Below are 17,788 nucleotides of genomic sequence, written 5' to 3'. Positions count from 1 at the left end.
GGTGGACCTATGGACCAGCCTCCCCCCAGTCCAGCCGGGCCCCCAGCTGCATGCGGTGGGGCCAGTCCCGGCAGCCGGCTGGGCTCAGGCTACTCAGCTGCCGAGCTCCAGGTCACTGACCGACCACGTCCACCTTTCTCAAGACCCAATTCTGCACACAGTCACTCTTCCTGAGAGCTGGGACGCAGAGGGGAGCTGCTAGGACGGGGGACAGGCCCGGAACCTCCCCGATCAGCAGCGGCACTCGGCTGGAGCGGTTCCCCACAGTCCCAGTCACCTCCAAGGAGAACCGTCCTATTGAGGATTTACGGCCTTCTCAGAAGAGCTGATTCCCATTCAGCTTGCCTCCCGCTCCCAGCCAGATGGGATCTATTAGCAGGCGCCTGGTGCTGGGAGGAACCTCCCCCCCACCCTGCACCCCTGCCAGCCACCTCTCTATTGGGGCACAGCCTGGCAGTCCTCCAGTGCCAGAGCCAGCCACATGTCCAGGGGCGTATAGCACATGGATAGTTACCAGCCGAGGCCACGGCAGGCCAGTCACAAAGCGCTCTCCTCTCAGCAGATTCCTAGCAGGGACATGGCCAGCCCAGTGAGCAGGGGTCACACTGGCAGCTGGGGGCAGATGGACCACACCGCAACTTTGGCACCAATCTCTGGTGCAGCATATGCCAGGAGCAGGGCTGCTCGTTTCAGGGCCAGCCGGGCTCACTGCACAAGGCAGCCCCTGGAGATCCCCAGGAGTGTGGGTGGGATACAGGCACGCAGAGCCTGCCCGTACAGGGAACATGCTGCAGCGTGCGGAGGTTTATTTCACAGGGTAATGCAGCTCATGCCCCCAGCCCATTACACACTCCACCGCACGGCCCCGCCACGCGTCACCACCAACCCATTTCACGCTCCGGGGCCAGGGCAATGGCCCTCAGCTCAGCCTCATTCACGCTGCCTGAGCAGGTGACCCCATAGCTCACACCCTTCGCACCGCCGGGGCCCGCCGCACAGTATGAAGCTCCAGCCCCAGCTGAGCAAGCTGCCACCAAGAGGAGCCCGAAGAAGCCTCTGTGCTGTGCCGGGGCGGAGGGCACAAGCAGGGGCACGGCGGAGGCTGCGGGACCCCAGGCTCTGAGGGCAGCACCAGCACGGGCTGCTTCTGCCGCCCAGCCAAACACCGAGCAGGGGCCGAGACCTGCCTGGACTCACAGCGGTGCATTTCTGCGGGGACACGCCTTGCTAGGGACGTCCCATTCCTCCAGTCAGCCAGACTAGACGATGCAGGAACAAGGAAGGTGGCGTGGCCCCACGGCAGCCAAAGCCCCGTCACATACAGAGCCAGAGGTCGCACCAGCCGAGTCCGGTTGTGCCTTTAGCAAAAGTCCAGCTCCGCCTGTTGTGTGAAATGACTCATCAAATCAGCAAACGCCAGCACGCGCGCCTGGGACAGACTGGGCTGGCTCGGGTCAAAGACCCGGGCCAGGGGGCTGCAGGGCTCCGGGTAGGTCACGGGCTGCCGTGAGAACCAGCGGGAAGGTTCCAGATGTGGGAGGAAACATGTATAGGTAAAATAATCAAACTGTTTCACCTGGTTAAAGTCAAAGGACGAGGCTACCCCTGCCCGGGACGCTGCTCACACGGGAGAGGAGTATGTGGACTGGAAGGAGCAAGCTTTACCCCCCCTCTCCTGGGGCCCTGCGGCCGCCGGACACCACTGGGCCTTCCTCAGCCCCGCCAGAGAGGGAACTAACGACATCCCCCCTCCAACAGCACCAGCTACCTTCTGACCAGCCTCTGGCCCAGGAGCCTGGGCTGCCTGCTGTCGCCCGCCCCCCACCGTCGTTCCCCTCTCTCTTTCGCTTCTGGGTAGAGTCTGATTTAGCTGGCCAAGGCAACTCCGCCTTTGCAACACTGCTGTGAACCTGTGACCACAAAGGCAGCTAAAAGCAAGGCCCAAAACAGCCTGCGTGGGTACGTGTGTGCCAGGTGTCAGCGTGAAGGATCACACTGTGTCTGGGCCCCTGCCCCTCCAGCAGCAAGGCCGAAGGGAGTCAGCCCCAGAAACAGAAGCTGCCCGCTCCATCTCAGCTCTTGTTTTCTCTCCTCTTTGTGTCCGCCTCTGAGAGGAGAGAGGACTGGACTCCAGCACCAGCAGCTGCTCAGCCCAGCTCAGCTGTTGCCCTGTTCCCCCAGAAGAGCAGCGAATACTATCTAGGAGATAAGACTGCAGCTAAAGGGAACAAGGAATATCATGACATCAAAGCCTGACTGATTCTTTCCAGGTCAGATGCTTTCACAGTTCTCCCTTCTTTTTGTGTCTCTTCAATAAAAGATTGCAAAGCTGTAACATGCTTGTTACAATACCAGTAAGCCAGCGATAGCCTGCAGCAACCCCCAACCTGTTAACACGGGGCTTTGTTGGGCCCTCAACAGTCCCAGCAGCAGGTGGCCTTGTATCCTGCCCACACCGGCCTACAGCGAGGGCTCAGCTCACGCCCCCCGACACCGGTCTCTGCGTCGGAGCAGTCGTGAGGCCCCCAGCCCACCCCAGGCGGAGTAGCACCTGGGCTGGCATGCCCTATGATGCAGCAGGAACATGCACTCTTTCCTACTGAAGGGCGCTGGGGTCAGCAGGAGGCACAGAGGGAGCTAAACGATGCAGGCCGCGTGCTGGGCATTTCAGGGCGCGGATCCCAGGTTGCTGGGTCCACACTTGGTGTGCCAGTTCCTGGAAACACTGGAAGTGCCACGCTCCCAGCACGCTGCCTCGTTTCCTGGCAGGGAGCTGTATTTTTAGCCTCCGAGGTTTCTAGTTCCACTCGATCCATAGTTCCGTCAATAGAACAGTTAACCTTAAAGCCTTGACAACCAAATGAAACAGCAACACCTTGGGCAGGAGCGGGAGGCATGTGCCGTTCTCCCCGCAGACTGGTGCGCCCGTGGTGGCTGGGCTGCAGCAGTGAGCCAGCCGAACCTGGCATCGGAACGCACTTGCCCTATCCCTGGCTAGAGGAGTCGCCCTGCCCTGCCCTGCCCCCTTGGCCCCAGGGACTGGGACATGCCTGCCCAGCCTCCCCTCCAGGATTCATGGGCTCCTGCCGGCTGGCAGCAGCACTGAGGGAGCTGGGAAGTGCCCTTGTGGGACAGCGCAGTGTGTCAGTGCAGCACTTCCATGCACACAATGTCACTCCTCACAGCTTGCTGCAGACTGGGCTCTTCTCACACACTGCAGGGACAAGGAGACTCTCTAGCCAGCCCAGATTACGAACCCCTTTGGACTGCAGAGCTCGTCCCACCTCCTGGCACGCCCCAACAGCGCTTGCACTTACACGGCAGAGCCCCACGCCACCCGCAGCTGCAGAGCTGAGAACTGGCCTGGGGCCCTGTGACGAAGCGGGACTGTTCTTAATGTTTCCTCTGAATAGTGTGGGGGTGCCTCAGTTTCCCCTAGGCAGTTCTTAAGTATCTAGGGGGTGGGGTAAGGGTGTATGATTGCTGCAGAGCCCTAGAGGGCAGGTGTGTGCAGGGGTCTGGACACAGAGAATGGCCAACACCCTGTTTCCTGGCAACTGATGGCCTGGGCCCTTCCCCCCTGCAAGGTGAGAGCTAAAGGGGTGGAGAACAAAGGAATCAGGTGATCTCCTGGCCGGGGAAAGGGACAAAGCCCAGAGGAGGGGGGGCTGGAGAGAGTTTCAGTTTTGGGTCTGGCAGGGGACATTGAGTGAAGGGCAGATGGGGTTGTCTGACTCACTGGCCCCAAAATGGACCCGGCTGAGGGGTCCTGTTCTCTGCACCTACAAGCTCTGTGTTAGACCATGTTCCTGTCGTCTAATAAACCTTCTGTTTTACTGGCTGGCTGAGAGTCACGTCTGACTGCGGAGTTGGGGTGCAGGACCCCCTGGCTTCCCCAGGACCCCGCCTGGGCGGACTCGCTGGGGGAAGCACACGGAGGGGCAGAGGATGCTGAATGCTCCGCGGTCAGACCCAGGAAGGTGGAAGCTGGGTGAGCTGTGGGTCCTGCAGACAGGCTGCTCACAGAAAGGAGACTTCCCCAGAGTCTTGCCCGGCTTCATGGGGAGCAGTTCCAGAGCATCACCCAGGGACTCCGTGACAGGCCCCCACAAGGGGCTGCCATGGGGAGTGTGTCAGTCGCCTACACGTCCCATTCCTCGGGAGCACACAGCCCTTTTGTCCCTGCGAACCCATGACCTGGATTCCTTTAGAGTTTCTCCGATGCTTCAGAGCCATCTGGGCACTCAGTCCCAGCCAGCCAGAGCCACCTACTGCCCTGGTGCTGGCACGGGTCTGCCCAGACACACCCCAGAGTGCATACTGTGTGCGCGCACACACACACACACACACACACACCCCCCATCTGCTTCCCAAAGCCAGGGGATCTCTAACTGCGCTAGCACCAGCAGACAGATTGCTAACTGGGCACCGGGGGTGGGACACCAGACTGAATATGTTCATGGACCATCTGGTCTGGGAAGTGCACTGTTTCACAGGCACAGGGAAGGTGGACTGCAAATGCCGGGGCTGAAGCAGGTACTATATAGGGAAGGCAGGCGCCCCAGGCACTGCTCAGGGCCTGCTGCACCCAAGCATTCCACTCCCAGCAGCATCCACTGCCACCATGACAGACACACAAATCCAAGTGTCACGATCTGCACCATGCCGGATTAAACACACCCAAGCAGGCACATCAAGAACCAGGGACACAGCCATTCAACACAAATGGCCATGCCAGGCCAGAGCAATGGTCCACCTAGCTCAGTGTCCAGTCTTCTGACAACAGCCAGTGCCAGGTGCTTCAGGGGGAATGAACAGAACAGAGCAATTACCAAGTGAGCCATCCCATTGGCTAGTCCCAGTTTCTGGCAGTCAGAGGCTTAAGGACACCCAGAGCATGAGGTTACATCCCTGACTATCTTGGCTAATAGCTGTTGATGGACCTGTCCTGCAGGAACTTATCTAATTCTTTTTTTGAACCCACTTATACTTTTGGTCTTCACATCATCCCCTGGCAACCAGTAACAGGCTGACTGTGCATTGTGTGAAGTATTTCCATATGTAAACCGGCTGCCTATTCGTTTCCCTGGTTTGTCTGTTATGTGAAGGGGTAAATAACACTTCCCTGTTCACTTTCTCCACATCAGTCATGATTTTAGACCTCGATCATAGCCCCCCAGCCCCCCGTCATCCCTTTTCCAAGCATAACAGTCCCAATCTTATTAATCTCTCCTGGTACGGAAGCTGTTCCATCCCCTGATCATCTTCGTTGCCTTTCTCTGCACCTTTTCCAGTTCTAATTTATCTTTTTTGAGATGGGGCAACCAGAACTGCATGCAGTATTCAAGGTGGGGGCCTACCATGGATTTATATAGAGGCATTATGAAATTTTCAGTCTTATTATCGGTCCCTTTCCTCATGGTTCCTACCATTCAGTTAGCTTTTCTGAGTGCTGTGGCAAATTGAGTGGATGTTTTCACAGAAATATCCATAATGCCCTCCAAGATGTTTTTCTTGAGTTGTAACAGCTAATTTAGACCCTATCATGTTGTATGTATAGTTGAGATTATGTTTTCCAATGTGCATTACTTGGCACTTATCAATTTGAATTTCAACTGTCATTTTGTTGCCCAGTGACCCATTTTTGGGAGATTCCTTTGTAACTCTTCGCAGTCTACCTGGGACTTAACTACCTTGAGTAGTTTTGTATCATCTGCAAGTTTTGCCATCTGACTGTTCATCCCCGTTTCCAGATCATTTATGAATATGTTGAAAAGCACTTGTCCAGGCACACTCCCACTATGGGAGACACCACTATTTATCTCTCTTCATTCTGAAAACTGACCACTTATCCCTACCCTTTGTTTCCTATCTTCTAACCAGTTACTGATCCATGAAAGGACCTTCCCTCTTATCCCATAACTGCAGACTTTGCTTAAGAGTCTTTGGTGTGGGATCCTGTCAAAGTTCTTTCTGAAAGTCCACGTACACTATATCCACTGGATCTCCTTTCTCCACATGCTTCTTGACCCGCTCAAAGAATTCTAGTAGATCGGTGAGGCATGATTTCCCTTTACAAAAGCTATGTTGACTCATAGAATCATAGAATATCAGGATGGGAAGGGACCTCAGGAGGTCATCTAGTCCAAGCCCCTACTCAAAGCAGGACCAACACCAACTAAATCATCCCAGCCAGGGCTTTCTCAAGCCTGACCTTAAAAACTTCTAAGGAAGGAGATTCCACCACCTCCCTAGGTAACGCATTCCAGTGTTTCACCACCCTCCTAGTGAAAAAGTTTTTCCTAATATCCAACCTAAACCTCCCCCACTGCAACTTGAGACCATTACTCCTTGTTCTGTCATCTGCTACCACTGAGAACAGAGAGCCATCCTAGAGCCATCCTCTTTGGAACCCTCTTTCAGGTAGTTGAAAGCAGCTATCAAATCCCCCCTCATTCTTCTCTTCCGCAGACTAAACATCCCCAGTTCCCTCAGCCTCTCCTCATAACACATGTGTTCCAGTCCCCTAATCATTTATGTTGCCCTCCGCTGGACTCTTTCCAATTTTTCCACATCCTTCTTGGAGTGTGGGGCCCAAAACTGGACACAGTACTCCAGATGAGGCCTCACCAGTGTCGAATAGAGGGGAACGATCACGTCCCTCCATCTGCTGGCAATGCCCCTACTTACACATCCCAAAATGCCATTGGTCTTCTTGGCAACAAGGGCACGCTGTTGACTCATATCCAGCTTCTCGTCCACTGTAACCCCTAGGTCCTTTTCTGCAGAACTGCTGCCGAGCCATTCGGTCCCTAGTCTGTAGCAGTGCATGGGATTCTTCCGTCCTAAGTGCAGGACTCTGCACTTGTACTTGTTGAACCTCATCAGATTTCTTTTGGCCCAATCCTCCAATTTGTCTAGGGCCCTCTGTATCCTATCCCTACCCTCCAGCGTATCTACCTCTCCTCCCAGTTTAGTGTCATCTGCAAACTTGCTGAGGGTGCAATCCACACCATCCTCCAGATCATTTATGAAGATATTGAACAAAACCGGCCCCAGGACCGACCCTCGGGGCACTCCACTTGATACTGGCTGCCAACTAGACTTGGAGCCATTGATCACTACCCGTTGAGCCCGACAAGCTAGCCAACTTTCTATCCGCCTTATAGTCCATTCATCCAGCCCATACTTCTTTAACTTGCTGGCAAGAATACTGTGGGAGACCGTGTCAAAAGCTTTGCTAAAGTCAAGGAACAACACGTCCACCGCTTTCCCCTCAACCACAGAGCCAGTTATCTCATCATAGAAGGCAATTAGATTAAGTCAGGCATGACTTGCCCTTGGTGAATCCATGCTGACTGTTCCTGATCACTTTTCTCTCCTCTAAGTGCTTCAGAATTGATTCCTTGAGGACCTGCTCCATGATTTTTCCAGGGACTGAGGTGAGGCTGACTGGCCTGTAGTTCCCAGGATCCTCCTCCTTCCCTTTTTTAAAGATGGGCACTACATTAGCCTTTTTCCAGTCGTCCGGGACTTCCCCCGATTTCCATGAGTTTTCAAAGATAATGGCCAATGGCTCTGCAGTCACATCCGGCAACTCCTTTAGCACTCTCGGATGCAACGCATCTGGCCCCATGGACTTGTGCACATCCAGCTTTTCTAAATAGTCCCGAACCACTTCTTTCTCCACAGAGGGCTGGTCACCTCCTCCCCGTGCTGTGCTGCCCAACGCAGCAGTCTGGGAGCTGACCTTGTTCGTGAAGACAGAGGCAAAAAAAGCATTGAGTACATTAGCTTTTTCCACATCCTCTGTCACTAGGTTGCCTCCCTCATTCAGTAAGGGGCCCACACTTTCCTTGACTTTCTTCTTATTGCTGACATACCTGAAGAAACCCTTCTTGTTACTCTTAACATCTCTTGCTAGCTGCAACTCCAGGTGTGATTTGGCCTTCCTGATTTCACTCCTGCATGCCCGAGCAATATTTTTATACTGATCCCTGGTCATTTGTCCAATCTTCCACTTCTTGTAAGCTTCTTTTTTGTATTTAAGATCAGCAAGGATTTCACTGTGAAGCCAAGCTGGTAGCCTGCCATATTTACTATTCTTTCTACACATCGGGATGGTTTGTCCCTGTAACCTCAATAAGGATTCTTTAAAATACAGCCAGCTCTCCTGGACTCCTTTCCCCCTCATGTTATTCTCCCAGGGGATCTTGCCCATCAGTTCCCTGAGGGAGTCAAAGTCTGCTTTTCTGAAGTCCAGGGTCCGTATTCTGCTGCTCTCCTTTCTTCCCTGTGTCAGGATCCTGAACTCAACCATCTCATGGTCACAGCCTCCCAGGTTCCCATCCACTTTTGCTTCCCCTACTAATTCTTCCCGGTTTGTGAGGAGCAGGTCAAGAAGAGCTCTGCCCCTAGTTGGTTCCTCCAGCACTTGCACCAGGAAATTGTCCCCCACATTTTCCAAAAACTTCCTGGATTGTCTGTGCACCGCTGTATTGCTCTCCCAGCAGATATCAGGGCGATTGAAGTCTCCCATGAGAACCAGGGCATGCGATCTAGTAACTTCTGCGAGTTGCCGGAAGAAAGCCTCGTCTACCTCTTCCCCCTGGTCCGGTAGTCTATAGCAGACTCCCACCACAACATCACCCTTGTTGCTCACACTTGTAAACTTAATCCAGAGACTCAGGTTTTTCTGCAGTTTCATACTTGAGCTCTGAGCAGTCATACTGCTCTCTTACATACAGTGCAACTCCCCCACCTTTTCTGCCCTGCCTGTCCTTCCTGAACAGCTTATATCCATCCATGACAGTACTCCAGTCATGTGATTTATCCCACCAAGTCTCTGTTATTCCAATCACATCATAATTCCTTGACTTTGCCAGGACTTCCAGTTCTCCCTGCTTGTTTCCCAGGATTCGTGCATAGGCACTTGAGATAACCCGCTGATCGCCCCTCTTTCTCAGTATGAGGTAGGAGCCCTCCCCTCTCACGCACTCCTGCTCGTGCTTCCTCCCGGTATCCCACTTCCCCACTTACCTCAGGGCTTTGGTCTCCTTCCCCCGGTGAACCTAGTTTAAAGCCCTCCTCACTAGGTTAGCCAGCCTGCTTGCGAAGATGCTCTTCCCTCTCTTCGTTAGGTGGAGCCCGTCTCTGCCTAGCATTCCTCCCTCTTGGAACACCATCCCATGGTCAAAGAATCCAAAGCCTTCTCTCCGACACCACCTGCGTAGCAATTCGTTGACTTCCACGATTCGATGGTCCCTACCCAGGCCTTTTCCTTCCACGGGGAGGATGGACGAGAATACCACTTGCGCCTCAAACTCCTTTATCCTTCTTCCCAGAGCCACGTAGTCTGCAGTGATCCGCTCAAGGTCATTCTTGGCAGTATCATTGGTGCCCACGTGGAGAAGCAGGAAGGGGTAATGATCCAAGGGCTTGATGAGTCTCGGCAGTCTCTCCGTCACATCGCGAATCGTAGCTCCTGGCAAGCAGCAGACTTCTCCGTTTTCCCGGTCGGGGTGGCAGATAGATGACTCAGTCCTCCCTGACTCTTCCCCAATATATTGTGCTCATCTGTGTGTGTGATAATTTTGTTCTTTAGTTTCAACCAGTTGCCCTGGCACAGAAGTCAGGCTCACCAGCCTGTAATTGCCAGAATCGCCTCTGGAGCCTTTTGTAAAAATCAGTGTTATATTAGCTATCCTCCAGTCATCGGGGGGCTGATTTAAGCAATAGGTTATGTACTCCAGTTACTGGTTCTGTAATTTCATTTAAGTTTCTTCAGAACTCTTGGGTGGATAACACCTGGTCTTAGTGACTTATTACTGTTAAATTAAACAGTTTCTTCCGAGACCTTCTCTACTGACACCTCCATTTGAAACAATTCCTCAGATCTGTGCTGAAAAAGAATGGTTCAGGTGTGCGACTCTCTCTCGCATCCTCTGCAGCAAAAACCAAAGCAAAGAATTAATTTAGCTTCTCCGACACAGCCTTGTCTGCCTGGAGCACTCCTTTAGCACTTCCATTGCCCAGTGTCCCCCACTGTCGGTTTGGCAGCTTCCTGCTTCAGATGTACTTTAAAAAATTTTGCTGTTAGCTTTTGTGCCTTTGGCTAGTTGATTTTCAAAGTCTTTCTTGGCCTGCCTCATTATACTTTTACACTTGACTTGCCAGAGCTTATGCTCTTTTCTATTTTCCTCATTGGGATCTGAGTTCCAATTTGTAAAGGATGCCTTTTTGCATCTAACCGCCTCTTTTATTCCATTGTTTAGCCAAGGTGGTATTTTTTGGTCCTCTTTCATTTGAGCCTCTATTGTGGTGTTTTTTAAGTCGTTTCCATGCAGCTTGCAGGCATTTCCTTCTTGTGACTGTTCCTTTTAATTTCCATTTAACTAGCTTCCACATTTTTGTGTAGTTCCCCTTTTTGTTGTTAAATGCTGCTGTGGTGGGTTTCTTTTGTATTTTCCACCCTACAAGGATATGAAATTTAATTACATTATGGTGACTATTTATGACAGAGTGGAAAGTTTTTCAAATATTTTTCTGAAGCCTATCTGTGCCTCAGTTTCCCCTATGTGATGTAGGGTTACCCCAGGGGTAGAAAGGGCTGTTTGCTCTCCGCAGCAGCTCAGAGACTCAGGTGTGGATAGCTCCCAGCTGTCTGGGGCTTGGGCCCCATATCCAGGAAGTTTGTGAGAAGACAATGGCAACCCCTATCACTGGGACTTTGGTACCTAGCGACCAGCCACCATGGATGGCCCCAACTCTCAGCAGAAAGCCAAGCCGTGTTTGCCCAGCCGGGGAACAAAGGCCTGGGGGTGAGGTGGGAGTTAAGTGGTGGCTATGGGAAGCTGTCCCAGGTCACGTGCCCTGACTAAGAGAGGTCAGAGGGACGGAGGTTGGGCTCTGTGCTGAGCAGGATGGACTAGGCTGTCACTTCCTTTTCTCTGGGCTAACCAAGGACTTCCTGTGCTGTGTCCAGTCAACTAACAATGGCTTCTGTGTGAAAGTGCTGGCTGAATGTCCCTGCAGCTGCTGGCGGAGCAGGTGCCTGGCTCCCTAAGCCTGTACAAGTCTCCCTTGGGGTCTGTCCCAGTTGGACTCACTGGCCAGAGCTCAGCATGAGGCACGGTTGCTGATGGACCAGAGGTTCAGCTTAAGGAGGTGGTGAAGCCGTGTGGCTTACTCTGGAGAAAAGTGAGACCCTTAGGGGTTCTGGCTCATTGAAGGGCTCTTCCAAGAGACTGTTCCAAAGCTGGAGTCATAGCACCAGCCCTATAGATCTGTGATGCTATTACCAAGCGGTTCAGCTATATTCACATCTTGGACCAGATCCTGTGCTCTGCTGAGGACTAAATCAAGAACTGCCTCTCTCCTTGGAGGATCCAAGACAAGCTGCTCCAAGAAGCAGTCATTAATGGTGTCTAGAAATTTTATCTCTGCATCCTGGGCTGAAGCGATATGTACCTGGTCAATACAGGGTAGGTGAAATCCACTATTACTATTGGGGTTTCTGTTTTTGTCGCCTCTCTAATCTCCCTGAGCATTTCACAGTCACTGTCACCATCCTGGTCAGGGGTTGGCAGTATATCCCTACTGCTACACTCTTACTATTCAAGTACGGAATTTCTGTCCAGTGCAATTCTCTGGCACCGTTTCACTCATTTAACATTTGTACTATATTTGACTATGTTTTCTTTCACATACAGCGTCCCTCGCTCAACAGCGTGACCTTCTCCATCCTGCCTACATATTTCGTACCCTAGTATTACAGCGTCCCATCAATCATCATTGTTCCACAAAGTTTCTGTGATGCCTATTATAGCAACATCCTCCTTTACTACCAGGCATTTAAGTTCACCCATCTTAGTATTTAGACTTCTAGCATTTGTACACAAGCACTTACAAAATTTGTCACTAGTTGGTTGTCTGCCTTCATGTGATGGAACTGAATGGGTCTTTTTCATTTCTCTTCAGTTCCTACCTGTATTTTACCAACTTCTATTATCTCCTCTTTACTAGGCTATCCTCCTTTCCCCAAATATTCCCCCGTTCCTAATAAATCTAGATCCCTCCTCCCAAAACCATCGTCTTATCCATGCACTGAGACCCTGCAGTTCTGTCTACCTGGCCCTGAGCGTGGAACTGGAAGCATTTCAGAGAATGCTACCATGTAGGTGCTGGACTTCAATCTCTTACCTAGCAGCCTACATTTGGTCTCCAGGACCTCTCACCTGCTTTTCCCTATGTCATTGGTATCTACATGTACCATCACCACCAGCTCCTGTCTAGATGTCTCAAGCGGTCTGCAACCTTCGCACGCAGCAGGCAAGTCACCATGCGATTCTCCTAGTCATCACAAACCTAGCTATCTATATTCGTAATAATCAAATCCTACATTACTACTACCTTCCTAATAACTGGGGACCTCAGTGCCAGAGGATACCATGACATCACCTGGAAGAAGGGTCCCAACTATGGGATTGTTTCCCTCCACTCCAGCCTGATGTTCTCTTTCCCCGAGCCTTTCATCCTCCTCAACAGCACAGAGGCTGTCAGACAGGGGGTGGAACCACTCTGCTGTGTCCCGGAAAGTCTCTTCTATGCACCTCTGCTCCCTTAGCTCTTCCAGTTCAGCCACTGTAGTCTCCAGAGCCCGCACTTGGTCTCTGAGGGCCACGAGCTGCTTGCACTGAATGCGCCCATGTACATGTTGCATTCAGTGCAATACACTGGACAGCCCCCACTCCACTGCTGGATGGCTGCCTGTGATCTTTGCATTATTTTTACTCTTGCAGAAGTTTCATTTGTTTGTTCGTTCTTTGGTGGGGTTACTGGCCTACGTGTAGAGCATGTTTGTTAGGTGTATCTGGCTGTCACGCTCCCTCTCTACGCTCCCTTGCAAAACTCCCATCTGCTAGCTCCTCTGGTCACTTAGGAACCGGCCCTGCCGCCTTGTCAAGGATCCCAAAGGAATTAGGGACCAGAGGATAGCAGTACCCTTTGCAGGCAGAGCCACGGCCAGGGGGAAGGTCCAACACCTCTCCACAGGGCGGCCTTCAGAACACAGCTCCTGGCACTCACCTGACCCAGACCAGCTCGGGGGCAAGCAGAGGTAATGGACACTACAGCGACCCCCATCCATCCTGTTCCACAAGGGACTAGCTCAGACACTCGGGTGAAGGCCACAACTGTACCTAGAAAACTGCCAGGGAGAGGCAGAGCTGAGGATACAGGAAGCTGCCCTGGCAATGGAGAAATGCGGGGGACTGAACCCACAGACACAGAGCCAAGAAAGGCACAGAGTAAAGCACAAAGCTAGTCAGTTCTCAAAAGTGCCTGGAGAATAGTTCCATAGCCTCCTCCTGCCCCGAGACCCCTGCCAACTGGTGTCCTTTAAAACGTCTCTCTCCCCAGTTGCTGTGTGAAAGATCCACTCAAACAGCAGGGGAAATAAACTGTAAAGGGAAGACAGTGAAAGCTGGAGAGCTGTCAAAGGTACAGAGGAATCTCACTGGAAAAGAGAGAGATTTCAATCAAGCCTTTCCCCTGATGCTCTTAAGAGATACCTGCAACAATAGAAAGGAAACATTTTCAGACAGGACTGTGATCTGTAAGTTGATACTGTCCCTTCAAAGCTGCAGGGAAAAGAAAAGGCAACAAAAAGCAGAATGAGTTAATGACATGAAGGGCTAAGGGGAACAAGAAGGGATTTTACAAATCTATCAGGGACAGGATCAGCACTAGAGAGAAAGCAGGTCTAGTAATAAATAAGGAAGGAGATAAAATTAACCAGGACTCAAAAAAGGCTGAGATTATTTAAATGTCTTTAGCCACCCAAATAAGGACTTGTGAAAACAGCTGCTGGTAAAAGAAAATAGAACACCGAAGATCGCTCTCTATCAAATCAGCTCATCAGGGTGCCAGGCACTGTCGGGTATCCAGGAGTCAGCTAATTAACCTACCGAACTACAGACAATATTGGTAAAAAATCATGGCGCTCTGGAGAGGAGTGAAAAACGTAAAGGAGGTACTGATTTTCTATCCGAGAAAGAACAGTAACCCCAGCCCCCATCGTATGGCAAATCCAACTGCAATCCCTAGTGAAAGAATGGAACAAAAACCAAAGAGACTCTGCAAACGTAGAGTGACAGCCATGGGGGTTATCCAGAACACAAGTTATTTCACTAGGATTACTGGCCAGAGCTTTTGGACAAGCACAGTAGACACAATTTAACTGACCACCAGGGTATCGTTTGACACTTGAATAATGAATTATAATTAAATTTGCAGATGAGCTGGAGCAGAGAGGTGTTGCAAACACCAGAAAGCGCAGATAAATAATTCAAACCAACCTAGCAAGGTTGGAAATACAGGAGAATTCAGCTCGGAAAAGTGTAGTGAAAACAGCCCAATGCAGACATTCACTGGGACAGCTGAGAAATACACGGGGTGATGCTGAAAGCATCTGCGTTATTTTAGGCTGCAGAGGCAGCTCAAGCTCCGCATCCTGAATGCCGTGATCCAGCCAGGCCCTTCAGTACCAACCTGTTCTGGCAAATGGGAGAATTCAGAGAAAAGCACCACAAATGATGAAAGAGGCTGCAGGGAGGATGCTCAAGGAGAGGCTGCATGATCACGAAGACAACCTCCCCTCTCTCCACCCCCCCCCAAAATCCTCCCCACTGGCACACGATGCCTCAGCCATGGCGTCCCCCCGCACCTTGAATTTGATCACAGAGGGCTCCTCACCCAGCAGACAAAGGTCTAACGAGATCCAGTGGCTGGAAGCTGAAGCTAGACAAATTCAGACTGGAAATAAGGAGTACACTGTAACAAAGGGTAACTAACCATTGGAACAATTTACCAAGGGCCATGGTGGATTCTCCATCACTGGCCATTTTTCAGTCAAGATGGGATGTTTTGCTCTAGTTCCATCAGGAATGAATCCAGGGCAGCTCTCTGGCCTGGGCTGCACAGGGGGTCAGAGCAGACAATCACTATGGTCCCTCAGCCTTAGAATCTGTGCTCCCCAAGGAGCTGAGCATGGATCCCCAGACATGCCTCACACAGCCCCTGCCTGCATCTCTTACCAGGTCACTTTTCGGATCTGTTCCCTCGACCCTCCTGGCACCAGCTCCATGTCTCCTTCACCTCCTCCCCGCACAAAGGCTTCCACACGGCTGGGCCGGCCTGCACCAGGCTCCTAGAGCCTGCAGACCAAAGCCCCTGCCTCACCTCACCCAGAATCCTGCTGATGCTCCATTCCTGTTTGCTGCATGCAGAAGGCCCTGATCACCCCTATACCAGGCCAACGCAAAGGGGAGGAGCTCGTCCCAGCCCCAAAGAGCTGCCAGCAACCTCAAGGAGAACAGGACCCCGTGAGCACGACAAACAGGAAGAGGAGGGAGTCTGAAAGCAACGGTAAGCCCCAGGGCTGCACACAACTGGAGGCCCCAACTCCCCCCTGCGACAAGGGGGGACTTAACCAAGACTTAGACAGCTACCAAGAGGCACCACGGGCTCTAAGGCAGGGGGAGCTTAGCTTCCAACACCACTCACTGGTCTTTGCTGGGACACCTTCTGACTGACACCCTGTGCCTGCTCGCTGCCACGGCACATCAGGCTAAGGGAGGAAGTGCTTTGGGCAGGGACCCAGGCAACGTGTGGTCTGGGAGGCCCCAGGCACAGGATAGGGTGCTGTAAGAATGAGCAGATTAAAAGAGAAAAATCCGTATAACTTGGCAACTGACAACACAGACAGGACAGCAGCAGCAACCCGCTCGCCCTGCCTGCCGCCTGGGGCCCCGCCAGATCTCACTGCCAGCCAGGACCAGCCCTAAGATGCTGCAGGAGGTGACACTCTTCCCCCGGGGTTAGGGCTCAGTCCACGCCCCGCCACTTCCTTCACAGGAGGTGTGGAGCAGGGGTTGTCTGCTTGTGGTCAAAGAGCCCCCGGCAGCATCCCAGGTGCAGGCCTGTCACCCTCTTGTCTTGGCCACCTCCCAGCCCGGGCAATTCCCTTCTGCCTCCCTAACTGACCCGCGCCACTTCCCCTTCCTCTCCTCACCGCAGGGATGGCGGTGCCATGCCCTGCTGAACAGCCGCCAGGCCCCTCTTTGAAGGTACAGCTCCCTGGGGTGAGCGATTCCTACCACATCCCCGGGGGGCAGAGTCTTCATAACACACCAGCAAAGCCGTCGAGCTCTGTACATGAGCGGCTCTAGAAGGGCAGAGGACCACCACTTTCAGGAGTCCTGCCAACTACAGCCCTTGTACCACGCACACTTCACACGGGCTGCTGGCACTGCTCCGGCCCCAGTTCCAGAGCAGGGGCTGGCGGCTGCCTGCACCGCCCACCCCCGCCACAGGCCCCCCACGCCGGGGGCTGCCTGCACCGCCCACCCCCGCCACGCCGGGGGCTGCCTGCACCGCCCACCCCCGCCACGCCGGGGGCTGCCTGCACCGCCCACCCCCGCCACGCCGGGGGCTGCCTGCACCGCCCACCCCCGCCACGCCGGGGGCTGCCTGCACCGCCCACCCCCGCCACAGGCCCCCCACGCCGGGGGCTGCCTGCACCGCCCACCCCCGCCACACCGGGGGCTGCCTGCACCGCCCACCCCCGCCACAGGCCCCCCACGCCGGGGGCTGCCTGCACCGCCCACCCAGGCCACAGGCCCACCACACCGGGGGCTGCCTGCACCGCCCACCCCCCCCACTCCAGAGGCTGCCTGCACTGCCCACCCCGACCTCATACCCTCCACACTGGGGACTGCCTGCACCACTCACCCCCGCCTCAGGCCCCCCCACGCCAGGGGCTGCCTGCATTGCCCCCCATTCTGCCTCACGCACCCCGGACGAGGGCTGCCGGCTCTGCCCTCTGCCCAGACATCCTGGCTCAGCGCCCAAAGCGCTGCTGTGGTTTCAGGGCTCCCCCGCGCAGCCCGTGGCCTGACCGCAGGGGCTCGGAGCCGGGGCCCAGGCCGCGGGAGGGGGGACCAGGGCTGGCAGGAGACCGTGAGAACCGGAGCCGGGCGGGCAGATGGTTTACGGGGGAGAGGGAGCCTGGAGCGGCCTGCGGCAGGGGAGCAGCGGAGAGTCACGGAGCTCTCGGGGGTCACGGTGCTCCCCCCATCCCGCCGGCTCTGTGACAGCCTGGCCCGAGGGGAAAGGACCCCTTCCCCGGGCCGGGCGGGGGGGGCGGGGGGGGCGCAGCTCGGGGACCCCTTCCCCGGGCCGGGCGGGGGGGGCGGGGGGGGGCGCAGCTCGGGGACCCCTTCCCCGGGCCGGGGGGGCGGGGGGGGGCGCAGCTCGGGGACCCCTTCCCCGGGCCGGGCGGGGGGGGGCGGGGGGGGGCGCAGCTCGGGGACCCCTTCCCCGGGCCGGGCGGGGGGGGCGGGGGGGGACGCAGCTCGGGGACCCCTTCCCCGGGCGGGGGGGGGGGGGGCTCAGCTCGGGGACCCCTTCCCCGGGCCGGGCGGGGGGGGGGGGGGCGCAGCTCGGGGACCCCTTCCCCGGGCCGGGCGGGGGGGGGGGGGGGGGGGCGCAGCTCGGGGACCCCTTCCCCGGGCCGGGCGGGGGGGGGGGGGGGGGCGCAGCTCGGGGACCCCTTCCCCGGGCCGGGCGGGGGGGGGGGGGGCGCAGCTCGGGGACCCCTTCCCCTGGGCCGGGCGGGGGGGGGGGGGGGGGGCGCAGCTCGGGGACCCCTTCCCCGGGCCGGGCGGGGGGGGGGGAGGGGGGCGCAGCTCGGGGACCCCTTCCCCGTGCCGGGCGGGGGGTGGGGGGG

At 54.8% G+C, this 17,788-nt stretch overlaps 1 protein-coding gene across 6 annotated transcripts in view; it reads right to left on the bottom strand.

Moving 5' to 3' along the window:
• R3HCC1L (R3H domain and coiled-coil containing 1 like) overlaps positions 1–17,170 on the bottom strand; it is a 47,399-nt gene extending 30,229 nt beyond the window's left edge. For 2 of the 6 annotated variants that reach the window (XM_043552465.1, XM_043552468.1), the window contains exon 1: positions 11,909–11,970. In XM_043552465.1, the coding sequence (XP_043408400.1) occupies positions 11,909–11,969 (61 nt within the window). In that variant the 5' untranslated portion in view covers position 11,970. Of the gene's footprint in view, positions 1–11,908; positions 11,974–16,854 lie in introns of those variants that run through there. The other 4 variants (XM_043552464.1, XM_043552466.1, XR_006292570.1 and 1 more) reach the window with 3 other exon arrangements.
• Positions 17,171–17,788: the final 618 nt, after the last annotated feature.

This window comes from Chelonia mydas, chromosome 7 (assembly GCF_015237465.2).
Source record: "Chelonia mydas isolate rCheMyd1 chromosome 7, rCheMyd1.pri.v2, whole genome shotgun sequence".
Lineage (NCBI taxonomy): Eukaryota > Metazoa > Chordata > Testudines > Cheloniidae > Chelonia > Chelonia mydas.
This window is presented reverse-complemented; position numbering and strand designations above follow the sequence as displayed.